General features: G+C 44.3%; 1 protein-coding gene across 2 annotated transcripts in view; it reads left to right on the plus strand.

The window, feature by feature from the left end:
- The window catches only part of RYR3 (ryanodine receptor 3), a 693,107-nt gene that overhangs the window by 584,479 nt on the left and 91,238 nt on the right, over positions 1-17,390 (plus strand). For both annotated transcript variants that reach the window (XM_033952387.1, XM_033952388.1), the window contains one exon: positions 12,403-12,491. In XM_033952387.1, the coding sequence (XP_033808278.1) occupies positions 12,403-12,491 (89 nt within the window). The remainder of the gene's footprint in view (positions 1-12,402; positions 12,492-17,390) is intronic.

Consider the following 17,390-nt stretch of genomic DNA (forward strand, 5'->3'; position numbering starts at 1 on the left):
CTTCCCCGTTTTCGGCGGGTGTCCCGCGGCTAAAATGCGGTGGCCGCGGGTAAACCGCCACCGTGTCATTCTCTATTTCTAATCACACTTTTTTCCCTCACCCTTTTCACTATTCTCAGTCTAAGAATAAAACCTCTGAAAATTTCAAAACAGTCAATAGTAACTCTTTGCTCTTGGCAGTGGGAGGAGTCTATATAATGTACAGACAGTTTCCCTGTTTTTATGACACTGGAGGCTTGCTTACTGAATTACTGCACTTTGAACAATTCAGTGAACACAGGAATCCCCCCTCCTCACACATACATGATAGCCAGCTGCACATAACCGTATATTCAATGCTGGTACCTAGGGCCAGTCTTAGCAATTATGCATCCCAAGTCCTCTAAATTTTCTTCACACTTCTACCTCTAACCCTCTGTTGTAGTTCCTTCCTATTTCTCCTACTGTAAACTGCGTCGAGCTCTACGAACGTGGAGATGATGCGGTATACAAACCTAAGGATTAAATTAGATTAGATTAGATGATGCCCCTTCCCACACCTTGCTCTGCCTTCTGCATGGCCCCACCCCCACCTAGTCCTGCTCCCTGTTGACAAGATGTTTTTTTAAAGTATTAAAAAAATATATTAATGAAATTTCAATTAGAAACAAATCATGTAAAACTTGTAAAGAAAAACTGATTCAAATAACATAGAAACGTGGAGGGGCAAAATCAAAAAAAGCGTCTAAGTCCCCTTGTGCCTAAGTCCCTAAACTTTCAACCCAGAAGCAGGGAAAGTGTCCATAACCAAAACAAACGTTTTGATTATGGCCTTCCTCTGCCTAAACGCCCAATCTCTACTACGTCTAAAAGTACCCCCACAGCATGTCTACACTTTTTAGCCATAATGAAACAAAAAAACGCCTAAGCCACAAACAACCAACAGAAGGGCTTTTAGGCGAAGGAGGAGCCAGTCCTTCGCCTAAAAGCTGGATTCTGTAACCGGTGTCTGTCAAAAACAACACCGGTTACAGAATCCCCCCCCCCCCCCCCCACAACGATCCAGGCAGGAGGGTGCCAAAGCCCTCCTGCCATGTCAAACCACCAACCTTCCCCTCCCCCCGACACGATCGGGGCAAGAGGGAGCCCAAGCACTCTTGCCCCGCGGCAGCCGCGACCCCCCACCCCCCCCCAATACGATCGGGCCAGGAGGGATCCCAAGCCCTCCTGGCCCAGGCAAACTCCCTACCCCCCCCCCCCAATTCAATCAGGCCAGGAGGGAGCCCAAGCCCTCCTGGCCCAGGTGACTCCCCTACCCCCACCCCCCACTACATTACGGGCAAGAATGATCCCAGGCCCTCCTGCCCTCGACAACCCCCCTCCCCCCAACATCCGCCCCCCCCAGAACCCCCGATTGGCCCCCACCCAGCCGACCCGCGACCCCCCGGCTGACCGACCCCCACGACCCCCCTGCCCCCCTTCCCCGTACCTTTGTTAGGTTGGCTGGACAGACGGGTGCCAAACCTGTCCAGCAGGCAGGCAGCCCTCCGAAGAATGGGGCCGGATTGGCCCAGCCTAACCAAAGTTTCGCCTACTGGTGGGGCCTAAGGCACTTGGGCCAATCAGAATAGGCCCGGGAGCCTTAGGCCCCTCCTGTGGGCGGGGCCTAAGGCACATGGGTACCCGTCTTTTATGCATAACTCTGTAGCGCCCCCACCTGTTTGTCCCATCGACTTTTGAAGTCGAGCACGCTACTAGCCTCGACCACCTGGCGTGGAAGTTTATTCCATTGATCAATCACCCGTTCGGTGAAGAAGTATTTCCTGGTGTCACCATGAAATCTTCCCCCCTTAAGTTTTAGCAGATGCCCAATGTGACAAACGGACGTCTTTCCCAAGGTTTGCCACAGGGAAATTAAGGAAAGTATATAAACCCCAGTGCAGAAGGGCTGACCAGGTCAGTGCCCAGGACAATAAATTAGCTGACTACCTGGTGAGTGACAATGAAATGGAAATAGAACAGGAAGGCTTAGACTTACCTGAAGCAGTCCCAAAGCCAGGCAGGAAGAAGTTGGCCATTGCCTGTAAGGCAGAAAGCTCACAAGCAGTTTCCCCTCAGAGAAACGGCATTGGCTGAGGAAGGAATTCCCTTCCCCCATCCAAAGCCAAGGGGGAGTGGTTCTTCCCCTCAGCTTAAAGCCAGGCTCGTTAGAGAGCAGAGGGAGGAAGGAGGAGGAGCAGAACGAGGCTTGGCAATAGAGCAGAGGCAGGACGGGGCTGAGCAGTTCCTCAGCACTGACTGGGAAATGACTGAGGAACAGGCTGGTGATTTGGCCACTGAATTCCTTCCCCCAGAACCCATGGTGTTGGAGGAAAGTGGGGCTATACAGGAAAGCTGGCCAGAGGAGATGGAGAGCTGAATATCCTGAAAAGGTCTGTGAACAGAGGTCTTGTTTAGGCTGTATTTTGCTGTTTGCTCTTTGAGCTAATGACTGTGGGAGTTACTAGGGAAATAATCCTGTACTGCAATTTCACATGCTGTTTTGCTGAAGTGTGGAAAGGATACAGTAATCTCCTCTGCAGGGTATGTGCACAGCTGAACCAAACGCCAGGTTGTAATGCTGGCTAGTTTTAAAGCCCAGAATTTCCTGACTTCCACACTCCGTGAAAGTGCCCAGCTGTAAAGAAATTGCCATAGCAACTAACTAATTCAATTAGTCTGCCTGCCTCATAGGAAGAGGGAAATTAACCCTCTCAGGGAAAAGCCTGCTTGGGACTAGGGAGAAAGTCCAGCCCAGCTGGAGAGATTAAGAGCACTGTAGGAAAGCACAGAATATTTCTCAATCATGAACAAGAATGTCTCTCCTGTAAAGCTACAATGGAGAGTTATTGGTGCTAACTGTTTCACCTCCTAGCCTCATGGCACATTAAGGACTGTATGTGTTTTACCAATCAAGTCCAGAGCTGCTTGCTTGGTGACCAGGAGTGAAATGAACTTTTTCTGTTGTTTTTGTATGATGTTCATGCTACCAGGAAAACCTGGAGCGGCACAGTAATTCTACGGCCGGTGGCCGAATAAAAGCTTATGTTTTCACCAAGGCCATTCTGACAAAGTGTGATTTTTTTCAAAACCCTTGGAGAATAAGCTTAGTGGTGCATTTGCCAGCGACTACAAACTTGAAAGGTGACCCTAATTCTAAAGGGGCCACGCCAGTAACAAGCTTCATGTCACTACCCGACGGCTCAAGGTGTTCTCGGAGAGCGTGGGTGTGACACCTCTTGTTGCCATGTGACTCGTAAGAAAAAAATATTTCTTCCTCCACTTCAATGTGATCCATGCTGTATTTGAATGTTTCTATCATGTCCCCCCTTTCTCTGCGCTCCTCGAGAGAATATAAGCGCAGTCTGGTCAGACGTTCTTCATAAGGGATGTCTTTAAGTACTGAGACCATCCTAGTTGCCATTCTCTGGATTGACTCCATTCTCTTCACATCCTTTTGATAATGTGGCCTCCAAAACTGGACACAGTACTCCAGGTGAGGTCTCACCATGGATCTGTATAACGGCATCTGTCTTGCCTTTGCTGAAGCTTTCTCCACCTGATTGGCAGCTTTCATATCTTCCCGGATGAGAACTCCCAAGTCCCTTTCTACAGTGGTTCTTGCTAAGTTTTCACCGTTTAAAGGTGTATGTTCTGCATGGGTTGCCGCTCCCAAGGTGCATTACTTTACATTTTTTGGCATTAAAGTTTAGTTGCCAAGTACTGGACCATTGCTCCAACAAAAGCAGGTCCTTCTCCATTGTGCTGGGCCTGGTTACAGCATCAGGTTCTGTTGCTTTGCCCACAGTGTTGCATAGTTTAGCATCATCAGCAAATAATGTAATTTTGCCTCAAAGTCCCTGAGTTAGATCCCTAATAAAGATATTAAATAGCATCGGGCCCAAGACCGAACCCTGTGGCACTCTGCTGGTCACTTGACATTTTTGAGGGGATACCATTCACCATTACTCTTTAAAGTCTGCCGCTAAGCCAGTCTTGTTCCCATGCTGTCAGTGTTTTTCCTAGTCCTAACAAGTTCATCTTGTTCAATAACCTACGATGTGGAACACTATCAAAAGCCTTGCTAAAGTCTAAATACACGATATCCAGGGACTCACCCTCATCCAGTTTTTTTGTTACCCAGTCAAAGAAGCTTATCAGGTTGGATTGACAAGACCTTCCCTTTGTAAAGATATGCTGGTGGGGATCCCTTAATCTTTCATCATCCAGAAATGTGTCCAATCTGTTCTTGATCAACTTCTCCATGAGTTTACTCACTATTGATGTGAGACTCACCGGTCTATAATTTTCAGCCTCTGACTTGCATCCCTTTTTGTGGAGTGGGATAATATTGGCAGTTTTCCAGTTCAGGGGAACTTTTCCCTCGCTTAGGGAAAGATTGAAGAGCACAGCTAATGGCTCTGCCAGGACATCCCTCAGTTCTCAAAGTACTCTAGGGTGTAGATCGTCCGGGCCCATAGCTTTGTTTACTTTTAGTTTTGATAATTCATGGTAGACTTCGCTCGCAGTAAATTCCATGTCCCGGAATGGGTCCTCCAAATTCCCCTTTGTCTGTAGCTGAGGACCGGATCCTGGTGCTTCGCAGGTGAAGACTGAACAGAAGTAGTTGTTGAGTATTTCAGCTTTCAATGCTATCAAAGGAAACCTATGCCAGCACAGATAGGGGAAATACTTGATTACTATTCAATGTATTGTAAACCATTTTGGGAGAATCTCTTCATGAAAAGGCAATTAAATCTAAAATAAATAAAAGTAATAGTATGAAAATAGCCAGAAATTATTCAGTTGAAGTTTTCTACAATTAGGAGTTCCAATTCTCATAACAGGAGAGAACAGGAGTAAAGCAGCTACAGAGAGAGGCAGAGGGAGAGAGAAGCCAAAGGGGGAAAAAAGCAGATAAGAGCAGGAGAGAGAAGTAGAGGCAGGAGACCAAGAGGGGAATCTGCAAGACCCCCTGACGTCGACCACCGAAGCTCTGCCTTAAAAGGGGAGGGGCCAACAGAGCAGAGTTGATCTGAGCAGGAGAAAAGCAGCTACAGAGAGAGGCAGAAGGAGAGAGAAGCCAAAGGTTGAAAAAAGCAGATAAGAGCAGGAGAGAGAAGCAGAGGCAGGAGACCAAGAGGGGAATCGGCGAGAGTTAGCTCTTCCCCCCCGACATCGACCACCAAAGCTCTGCCTTAAAAGGGGAGGGGCCAATGGAGCAGAATTGATCTGAGCAGGAGAAAAGCAGAGGGAGAGAGAAGCCAAAGGGGAAAAAAAAGCAGATAAAAGAGCAGGTGCAACCACAGCAGACACAGAAGGCATCCGCAGCAGACCGGCAAGCAGGCAGCAATGGAAGCTGCAGACGGAAGCAAAATGTTGAGCTACCCAGTTTTCTGCATCACCAGCCATATGTATGACTACCTCCCTTCTGGGAGGCGGTCTTACGTATACACTTGATGCGAAGAACTGGAGAGCCTGAAGAGATGTCAGACTCCTGGAGGGTAGAATACTGGAACTGGAGGCACTTAAAGCAGTGGAGGAGGGAGACAGAGATGCAGAGAACGTCCAGACAGAGGAAGCAGAGAACAGACAGCATCGAGGAAGACAGAGGACATCATCGAGGAAGAAGTCCGAGACATCATCGAGGAAGAAGTTCATAGAGGAGGCATACAGGGAGGCCGTGGAAAATCATCAGCAAAAGTGAAACTGCTGAAAGACACCTACAGAGAGTGAGGACCACCTGACGGACAACCACCAGGAAGAAATGGGTGACACAGCAGCGAGAATGAAGGATACGAACCTGCGGCAGGAGAGATGGACATACACCAGGGACATGGACCTGCGACTGGAGAATCAGGAGAAGATAGAGAGGACAGCAATCGTTGTGGGGGACTCCATCATCAGACAAGTTGACAGCCACATAGCGGGAGGAAGGCTTGATCGACTGGTGACCTGCCTACCGGGAGCCAAGGTAGAAGACATAGTGAGCCGCATCAACAGGATGGAAGAAGATACGGCGGTGGTGATCCATGTGGGGATGAACAACGTGAGCAACAGGAACTACAACAGGTAAGTACTGAAGGACCGGTTCTGGATGCTAGGAAAGAAGCTGAAGACCAGAATGCAGAGGATAGCATTCTCGGAGATCCTGCCGGTACCCAGGGCAGATGAGAAGAGGCAGATGGAGCTGCAAGCAGTCAACGCGTGGATGTGGTGCTGGTGTGAGGAAGAAGGATTCCACTTCATACACAACTGAATGACATTCTGGGGGAATAGCAAGCTCTTACAGGAAGGATGGACTCCACCTCAGCAGAGACGGAATAAGGCTACTTGCAATCAACATCAAAAGAGAAGTGGACAAATTTTTAAACTAGGAAGAAGGGGAAAGTCGACAGTCAACCGAGAGAGAGAGAGTCGATGGTTCGGGAACAGGTATACCAGGAGGATACCATGCAAGAAGATAGAGGGAAAGACTCACCAGATTACAGGCAAGGCAGATCGAAAAGGATACAAGAGGGAAGGAAATGCAAGAAAGGAACAGGCCTCAAACTCAATTGTATGTACACGAACGCAAGGAGCCTTAGAAATAAGATGGGTGAATTAGAAGCCATGGCACAAAAAGATAACGTTGACATCATAGGCATCACGGAAACATAGTGGACTGAGGAAAACGTCTGGGACACTGTGCTACCGGGATACAAACTATACCGCAGAGACAGAGTGTCTCAAAAAGGTGGGGGCATTGCCATATACGTCAAAACAGAACTTGAATGTACTGGAGATAACACGCTACAACTGTCAGATAAGTTAGAGTCTCTATAGGTCAAAATTCCAGGAACAAATGGCCTGGAAACGAAGATTGGCATCTACTATCGACCCCCAGGGAAGTCCGGAGAAATGACAGATGAGATTAAACGCAACTGCAAGGGAGCAACACAGTTATCATGGGTGACTTCAACTATCCGGTAATAGACTGGAACCTAGGCACCTCCGGTTGCATTAGAGAGATCAAGTTCTTGGATGCTGTAGGCGATTGATTCCTGGAACAACTTGTCAAGGAAGACACTAAAGGCAATGCAATTCTGGACATAATTTTAAATGGCCTGTGAGAACTAGCAAAAGATGTAGAAGTAGAAGGGACGCTGGGAAGCAGCGATCACAATATGATCCACTTTGATCTGGACGCAGGGGAGAAACATCGGTCCAAAACGACAGCCACGGCACTGAACTTCCAAAAAGGGAATTACGAAGGGATGAGACTTATGGTAGGGAAGAAGATTAAGAAGACGATAAGCACTGTAAAAACGCTAGAGCAAGCTTGGTCCCTTTTTAAAGGACACAGTCACTGAGGTGCAAAATCTATATATACCGCATATCATTAAGGGATCCAAGAGGAAAAAGAACAAAGAATTGGCGTGGCTCACTGTAGAGGTGAAGGAAGCGATCCGAGACAAGAAAACTTCATTTGAGGAATGGAAAAGGTCAAAACGGACAAAAACTGGAACAAGCACAAACATGAACACAGGTGCCATAAGGTGGTAAAAGGGGCCAAAAGAGACTACGAGGAAAAAATAGCCAAGGAGGCGAAGAACTTCAAGCCGTTCTTTCAATATATTAAGGGGAAACGACCCGCGAAGGAAGCGGTGGCACCATTGGATGACCTTGGAATAAAGGAAGCGCTAAAAGAGGACAAAGCAATTGCCGATAAACTGAACACATTTTTGCATCTGTATTTACCAAAGAAGATATACATAGCATACCAGAATGCATCAGGCTATATGCTGGAAACGAAGACACAAAGCTGACAGGATTGATGGTCAGTCTAGAGGAGGTGTGTAGGCGATAAATCCCCGGGACCAGATGGCATCCATCTGAGGGTCATCAAGGAACTGAAAGGGACCATAGCTGAACTGCTTCAACTAATAGCCAATCTGTCGATCAAATCGGGAAAGATTCCGGAAGACTGGAAGGTGGCGAATGTTACGCCGATCTTCAAGAAAGGTTCGAGGGGAGATCCGGGAAACTACAGACCTGTGAGTCTGACCTCGGTACCAGGAAAAATGGTAGAGTCACTGATAAAGGACAGCATCATTGATCACCTTGACGGACATGGGCTGATGAGGACCAGTCAGCACGGTTTTAGCAAAAGCAGATCCTGTTTGATGAACTTGCACTTCTTTGAGGGAGTAAACAGACAGATAGACAAGGGCGATCCGGTCGACATTATATATCTGGACTTTCAGAAGGCGTTCGATAAGGTTCCGCATGAACGACTACTTCGGAAAATTGCGAGCCATGGAATCGAGGGTGAAATTCTCACGTGGATTAAAAACTGGCTAGAGCATAGGAAACAGAGAGTGGGGGTAAATGGACAATACTCGGACTGGAAGAGCGTCACTAGTGGGGTGCCTCAGGGCTCGGTGCTTGGACCGGTGCTCTTTAACATCTTTATAAACGACCTGGACATAGGTACGACGAGCGAGGTGATTAAATTTGTGGACGATACGATTCTTATATTCTTATGTAACAGAAGAAGATAATGGAAAAATATTAATTAATGATGAAAAGATCCAGCATGCGGACAAAGTACTTTAAAATTCAGAGTAGTGAAGATGCAGGGGGATTGCAAAGATCTGGAACGTGACATAATTAGGCTTGAGGAATGGGCATTGACATGGCAGATGAGGTTCAACGTGGATAAGTGTAAAGTGATGCATGTCGGTAACAAAAATCTCATGCACGAATACAGGATGTCTTGGGTGGTACTTGGAGAGACCTCCCAGGAAAGGGACTTGGGAGTTCTGATCGACAAGTCGATGAAGCCTTCCACGCAATGTGCGGCGGCAGCAAAAAGGGCAAACAGAATGCTAGAAATGATAAAGAAGGGGATCACAAACAGATCAGAGAAGGTTATCATGCCACTGTACCAGGCCATGGTGCCCCCTCACCTGTAGTACTGCATCCAGTACTGGTCACCTTACATGAAGAAGGACACAGTACTACTCGAAAAGGTCCAGAGAAGAGCGACTAAGATGATTAAGGGGTTGGAGGAGCTGCCGTACAGCGAAAGATTAGAGAAACTGGGCCTCTTCTATCTCAAACAGAGGAGATTGAGAGGGGATAGACTTAGTAGATAAGAACAGGTTGTTCACCCTCTCCAAGGTAGGGAGAACGAGAGGGCACTCTCTAAAGTTGAAAGGGGATAGATTCCGTACAGACGTAAGGAAGTTCTTCTTCACCCAGAGAGTGTTAGAAAGCTAGAAGACTCTTCCGGAGGTTGTTATAGGGGACGATACCCTCCAGGGATTCAAGACAAAGTTAGACAAGTTCCTGCTAAACAAGAACGTGCGCTGGTGGAGCTAGTCTTAGTTAGAGTGCTGGTCTTTGACCAGAGGGCCGCCGCATGAACAGACCACTGGTCTGACCCAGCAGCAGCAATTCTTATGTTCTTATGTAACAGAAGAAGATAATGGAAAAATATTAATTAATGATGAAAAGATCCAGTATGCGGACAGAGTACTTTAAAATTTCTCCATTACTGTAACCCACTAGTTTGGAGAGGCAACACCGGAGATCTCCTAGTAGCCAGAAGAAGATGTTGTATGCATAGGTTCCCAAAAAGACATACGAGTATTTCATAATAGACAAAATCACAACACATTTACAGAGAGCAAAATCTTCCCTAAATCAGCTACAGTAGAGCAAACCAAAGAATATCTAAAGATCTGATAGAGATTTATATCCCTGAAAAATTGCAGATAGATTGTCATAAATCTTTTCCTATTGCCATTTACTCTGTGGTTAGAACTCAAGGCCCATGGATGCAAGTGGCTTCAGTTTAAAGCTCAATGTTATTTCTGGCCCATGAGACTGTTCTAGTGTTTATGTATTAAATGGCAAGTGGACTATAGTTCTCTGGGATCTGGGGTATATATCTTAGAAACAGCTATGAACCTTGGTCATAAACACTGAACACAAATAGACCCTTGCTAGGTATAGAATAATTGAGCACAATTAAAATATGATTGCACAGACAAAAATTAAATTTTAAACCCAAGAAGCTACACTCTGCAGGTAGTTCAACACTAAGAAATAGAAAAAGCACCCTGTACTGTACAAAATATTTAAAAAGCAGCTTAAATTGACTGTAAAATTGACATTTTCCATTCACTAACGAATAAAATTATTTCTACCTTCATTGTCTGATTAAAAAAAAAATCAAACATAAAACACAATCATCTTTGTCTGTTTCCACTTTCTGCTTTCATCTGTCTTATCTTAACTTTCTTTACAAGATCGGCCATTTCTTCTCTCTCGTCCTGTCTTCTTCACTTCCTCTCCTATATTCTTCTTTGACTTTGATCTTTTCGTTTCAGCTTGCCTTCATTTATTTTTCTGCCTCTTTATCTGCTCAGACTTCATTCATTCTTACTTTTAAGTCTTTTGGGTTTTTTTTTCTTTTTATTACCACATCTACCTATAGCTTTTCAGCTCCCTCACCTCAGCCTTCCAATTCTTCATCATATTATTCCCTCTCACCTTTTTTCTAGCACCTTCTCTTTTCTCCCTTCTGTACAGCACCTTTTCTCTATTTTTAATCCTCTGACTAATATCTTCTCTTTCTTTATCCATCTAGCATCTCCTCTTTCCCTTACCTGTATCCAGCATCTCTCCCTATCACCCTAGTCACCCTTGTATCCAGCATCCCTCGGTGTCCCTCTCCCCCTTCTATGTCCTTATCTCTATCCAATATCCAGCACTCCCCCCTCCCTATGCAGGTCCATCTTCTCTCACTCTCTTTGGGCTCAGCATCTTTCCCAACCTTTCTTCCTTATACCCTCAATCCATTTCTCTCTTCTAACCGCCACTCCCCCCCCCCCCCTGCTCTCTAACATTCCTTTTTTCTTCCTCCCCCATGTATCAGCCATCTCTCCCCCACCCAATAATGCATCATCCATCCATCTCCCCCCCAGTGCATCATCCACCCATCCTTTCCTTTCTCCCCCCCCCCCGGGTTTCATTGTCCATCCAACCCTGCAGCCCAAACCCCTCTTTCCCCCTACTCATATGCAAAGGCACATGGTCTGGCATTTTTCTTCCTCCTCCCCACCATGCAGTCTGATATTTCTCTCTCCCCCCCCCCCCACCCCTGGTTCATCATCCATCCATCCCTGCAGCCCAAACCTCTCTTTCCCCCATCCCAACCCCCATGCAGCCCCACACCCCCAGTTCAGCATATTCCCCTTTTTTCTCTGATTCCTGGCACTGCAGTCTTCTGATCTTCCAGCCCCACTCAGAAAGACAGCTTCATTGCCTGCTAACCCCAGAAGCTTTCCTTCTGTATTGGCCCACACATACAGTAACAGGAAGTGCAGAGGGAAGACTTATAGGCCAGCAGGTGATGATACTGCCTTGATTCTGCAACAATGCTGGAAGAACTGCAGTGACGGGTTGGCAGGGAGAAAAGGAGAAGATGCCAGACTGCGAGCAGGTGGAGGGAAGGGAGACAGATGCCAGGCAAGGCAAAGGGGGAAGAGAAATACCAGACCATATACCTATGCATCCAAATGGGGGGAACAGATGTGCTGGGGCTGCAGGGCCTTAGGAGCATGGGGCCTGTGCAAATGTCCCTATTTCCCCTGCTTAAGACCAGCTCTGCTGGTGCCCAGACATGGCCCAGCATAGAACATTCGGGTATAATATGATGGTGGCCATAAAAACACTGACAGCTGAATATTTATCCCTATATGTGTACTTGCAGACTCCACCTAAACTTCATGTGTCATCTTCTCAGTTAATTTTTATAAGATGTCATTTATGCACTTATGTCATTTATGTGCCACTTATGTGCAAAAATGATTCTACAATTACCGCCACTTTATCCATGACAGTGTTGTGGAAAGTTATTGTTCTGTGACTGGGTAATAAAAGGTAAATGAAACACTCTAAAAACATTTCACGAGCAGACCTCACCCACCCAATCCCGCCGCAGCTTGAGGTGTTCCGCAGTGGAGAGATGGGTTTCTTGCACAAAGGCTATATCAGTCCCCCTCCGTCAGAACCAGGTCAAGATTTTTTTCCTCTTTAATAAAGATAATTGAAAAAAAACAAACATTTCACTGCCTTTAAATGTGGATTTTTTTTTTTCCATGGTAGCCCTATTATTAGGTTTCAATCTGCCATTTTCAAGTTTACCTTAGTTATTGTATTTATGTGTATAGCTGGTCATTTTACTATTCTTATACTGTTAACAATATTAAGTTTTATGTTAAACTGTACCTGCTGTAAACTGTCTTGGGTGAATCTCTTCATAAAGGTGGTTAAGAAATCCCAATCAATAATTAATTAATAACATATCCCTTCAAAATTGTTCTGTTTCAGATTTCCAAAATTTTCTGCGTACTCAGATGGGAAATACTACCACAGTTAACATTATCATCAGCACAGTTGATTATCTCCTTCGCTTACAGGTAAAACGTCACTAAACATAATCAGCACAGATCAGTATTGAATATTATCTTGCTGAGTTGGAAACTTAGAGGGGCATTTTTGATTGGACATTTAACTCTGTGTTTGGATATTTTAGGAAAGACGTCCAGAAATAGGCAGAGAAAATGTTCATTTTCAAAACTACAAGATGTATATATATATATTTTTTTTAATAACTTATCTAGACATTTTGGCCCTTAATATATCTTATCTTTTTTTTTTTTTTTTGCCATTCCAAAATATAAAGACATCCACATGAAAAACACAGAAAAGCAAGCTTTCCAGGCAGCCTGCATTCTTAGCATAAAAGTACTTTAGTGAATGCCACATAAAAAGTCCCAAGTACAGATGTCCCTATAACTTGCTTATGGTGAGACCTCCAAAACCCACCCAAAATATACTGTACCCACCTGTACACTACAACCATAGCCCTTATGCCTGCAGGTACAGTAGGTTTTCGAGGGCTCACCATACAATATTAGCGAGTTATAGAGACATCTGTATCTGGTACTTTTAAGATAACACTCTGCAGCTTCAGTGGCAAAATAATGCTCAGAATTTAGGAAGTTGGTTGCTTGAGCTGAGAACATTTCAGCACCCCTTCATAATATAGGCTAGAATGTACTGGGGGGGGATGTTCACATCTTTGGGTGGTGGGAGGAGGTTGGTGACCACTGGGGGAGTAAAAGGGGGGGTCATGCCTTAATCCCTTCAGTGGTCATCTGGCCAGTTTGGTCACCTTTTTAGCATTCAGATGCTTTTAAAACAGATCTAGCTCCAAACATCTAAAAAAGAGCCCAGAACGTTTTGTTAAAGGTTTGATTATATCTGCCAAGCATCCAAGCCCACCCTAAAGCCGCCCAAAACATGCCTCTAATACGCTCCCTTAATATTTGGACACAAGGGAGAGAAGATGACCTGAAATCCATCTAGAAAGTCTGTTTTGAGAATGCCCACTTGGATGTTTTGACTAGTAAGTTCTGGTTTATGCTGTCTTTTGGACGTCTATCTTTTATGAAAATGAGCCCCTTAGAGTTTGAGAATAAGCTTGGTTTGGTGATCCTTTTGCTAGATCATTTCTTTAATTTCCATAATTATTTCTGTAATCTTGGGTGGAAATTGTTGAGCTTTAGACTGGTTTCTTTTCTCAGTTTAAAATATATTTAGAAAGCATGTACATTAGACAATTTCCTTTGCTTATAATTAAATTCTGGGTACTAAGAATTTCCCACCTCTGTTCTTTGGATTTGATGTTCTGGCTTTCAGCTGGGTTCTTTGTATAGATATTATTTCTCTGTTTTTCAGGCAAGTTCTCAAAGTTCTTAGTTTTAAGATTTGATTTTTGGGAACGAGTCCTAAATATAGAGTGCCTGCACGAAGATCTCAATCCACCAGATATTGAAAAGGTTGAAGTAGAGAAATTCCAGACTCTTTTCAAGAGGCTGTCCTTGAATCTTTGATAAAAGGATCCATGAGGATGGGAGTGATAGTGGACCTGATATTCACAAATGGGTAAAGAATATATAGTGCGAGTACTTCTCTAATATCCACATACAGTAAGTTCTCATTTGAACTCAAATGATTATCAGGCAGTGTAGTTTAATATAATGTGACCAGGCGTGGCCGTAGCTAGGGCCTTGCCCGGCGCACACAGACCTCAGCCGAGCAGTAAGGCGAGGCTTGGAGTGTGGAGTAGAGAAAGGCAGTGAACACAGACAGGTTTTAAAGTGGAAAAAGAAAATGTGCTTTATTTGCACAAGTCAGTTCAGCACTCGTTATGGCTTCACAATAGTTTCAATGATAGTGCAAAAGCAAAGAACATATCAAACTCAGTTCACCTTCATCTTTTCTTCTGCTGCTTCTGGTTTAGTCACACAAAGCAAAAAGTAGGTACGTCACACAAACATTCCATAAACAAAACACAAATTATTTCTAGCTCAAGTTCTTTGCCCAGGTTTTAACTGCCAGTGCTTGAAGGAAAACAAGAACAACACTTCTCCAAGCTTGGGATTTCACCTCCCATAAAGGTACCAAATCTTAAGGTTCCCCACCCACAGAAATCTCCAAAAATAAACTGGCTGCCTTATAAGTTCTCATACAGGCAAAAGAAAAAAAACACAATTTTTTTTAAAAAAGTCTGGGTCTTAGCAGTCTATTTCAACAGAAGGTGAGATAATCAAAACTAGACCAAACAATACCTTATTGGCCTCTAGGTTCTGGCAAGGCCTTGGACAGTTTTGTTGCCTTGCCCTCAAATCCTCTTCCTGCAACACACCCCTAAACAAATCAAGGTGCAGGGCATACTGACTTCAAATCACAGTCTATTCTTCTTTATCAGCAAGCATTTTCTTCTGTATGTCAGCTTCTTGCTCAGTTCTATAACTTCTGTATCAGCCCCACCCCAACACTCTACAGATTCCATGCCCCAGGCATTTGCTTCCTCCGCAGGGGTGTCCAATGTCGGTCCTCAAGGGCCGCAATCCAGTCGGGTTTTCAGGATTTCCCTAATGAATATGCATTGAAAGCAGTGCATGCACATAGATCTCATGCATATTCATTGGGGAAATCCTGAAAACCCGACTGGATTGCGGCCCTCGAGGACCGACATTGGACACCCCTGCTCCAGAGCATCTGGCTCCATTTCAATGTCCTCATAATTTAGAACAGTGATTCCCAACCCTGTCCTGGAGGAACACCAGGCCAATCGGGTTTTCAGGCTAGCCCTAATGAATATGCATGAGAGAGATTTGCATATGATGGAAGTGATAGGCATGCAAATTTGCTTCATGCATATTCATTAGGGCTAGCCTGAAAACCCAATTGGCCTGGTGTTCCTCCAGGACAGGGTTGGGAACCACTGATTTAGAAGCTAGTTCAGCATTAGAGGTTTTTACCTGAGTAATTGGCGAGTGAGCTGCTTGTTGCTTTCCAGTCCTGTGCTGGAGTAAACTCCATTCCAAGTCAGTCAATTTGCCTCTGGGAGATGGTGTAGGCTTCCCTTGCTTCATAACAGCCACTTCCTTTTCTGTTACACTGTGCTGATTAGCACTTAACCCAGCTGAGCTCCCTTGTCTCATGCAAGCTATCTTCTGGGTTGTTTTTGACTGATTATAGTTCTTTACACCTGGGCTGGTTGTTTTAGTTAGTCCATCCCTGGGTTGTATCCCTCCCACCCTAGGGCATGCTGGGACTGGTAGTTCCTGACCTTTCCATGATGTTAGTTTCTTTGTAAAATTGGAACAGGTTCTAGGCAACTTTTCAGTTTTTAGAACTGGTATGTAAAGGAAGTTGTTAGTACTGCAGTGCTCTGGACCTAACTTTAGGGACAGGTATTTCATCCCTCAAAGTCTGGCCCATATCTCTATCCCCACTTCTTGGGCACTGCAGCATTTCCTTTATAGGCACAGGGGTGACACTTTGACAATAAGTACAAAGGATGAGAAGGGTCACACAAAGAGCAGGATCTTAGGCTTCAAAAGTACCAGTTTAGTTGAGATTACAGAGAAGTTTGAGGGGTGACTGATGGAATGAGGTAACCTTTATTTGGAAGAACAGTGGAACCAAATAAACAACACCCGTGTAGATAGAAGTTTCATCTTCTTTTCAAGGCTGTCCATATCACTTCTTCCTTTCTCCAGGCCCCTTGCATTTCAGTCACTTGGATATTATTGTTCACATAGGGGTCCTTTTTATTAAGGTGCGCTAACTGATTTAGCACGCTCTAAATGCTAAGACATCCGTTATATTCCTATGGGCATCTTAGCATTTAGCACACAGTAATCTTTAGCGCACGCTAAATCGGTTGGTGCACCTTAATAAAAGGACCCCATAGAGAGCTACTACTCTACCTTTTCAGCCATCCCTGTCCTTTCTAAAAAGATTGTAGCCTAGTATATTATCATCCCATCCATGGGAATCACTGAACCATGTCTCTGTGATAGCAACAATATCTAAGTCTGCCTCAAACATCAGGGCCTGGAGATCATGAACTTTGTTGCTTAGACTGCAAGTGTTTGTGGTCATTGCCTACCAGCTACCTTTCAGTGGCATTCTAATTTTTTGCATAGTTTTTTTGATTAGTCTCACTTCCTACTGCATTGCTAAGAAGTGAATTGCTAAGATTGTTGTTACATTGCTATCTTTACTACATGCATTGTCATGTTTTGCATCTCATTACTATATAAACTGTATGACCTAAATATTGCCAGGTTAGAGCGAAACAACCTGAATTAGAACTCTTTAAGTTACTTTAAGTGCAAAAAATGTGGGTTATTGGCCAATGCATCTTGATGACTTTTCCCCTCTTGTAGCTTCTCTATGGCCTTGTACCCTCTGAGTTTTCTTTTTAATCTTTGAAAATCTAGTGATCCAGCTGATTCTTTTATCAGCTTCTTGCTTCAAATGTTACTAAAAAAACTTTGGCATGTGTTTTTGCTTCGGAGACAAGCTTCTTTTCAGAGTGTCTTTTTGCCTTCCTTTGCATTTGATTTACTATTCCTTTTTAGTTGGATCCTTCTTCCATTTTCTGAAGAATGTTCTTTTAGTTTTAATAGCCTCCTTCACCTCACTTTTTAAAAATGTGGCTATCGTTTGGATTTCTTTCTGTCTTTTTTAATATGTAGAATATATCTGGTCTGGGCTTCCATATGGTATTTTTGAACAAAATCCATGTCTGATAGAAATTGTTGACCTTTGCAGCTGCTCCTCTACTATTTTTTTTTTTTTTTTTACATTTTCTTCATTTTATAATCTTCCTTTTTGAAAGTTAAATGGGAGCATTATTGGGTTTCTTGTGTGTACTTACTCCAGTTACTAAATCAAATTTGATCATATTACACTGTCCAACTGGTGAGAATGAACAAATGACAAAATGTGAGGAA

This window comes from Geotrypetes seraphini, chromosome 7 (genome assembly GCF_902459505.1).
Source record: "Geotrypetes seraphini chromosome 7, aGeoSer1.1, whole genome shotgun sequence".
NCBI classification, from domain to species: domain Eukaryota; kingdom Metazoa; phylum Chordata; class Amphibia; order Gymnophiona; family Dermophiidae; genus Geotrypetes; species Geotrypetes seraphini.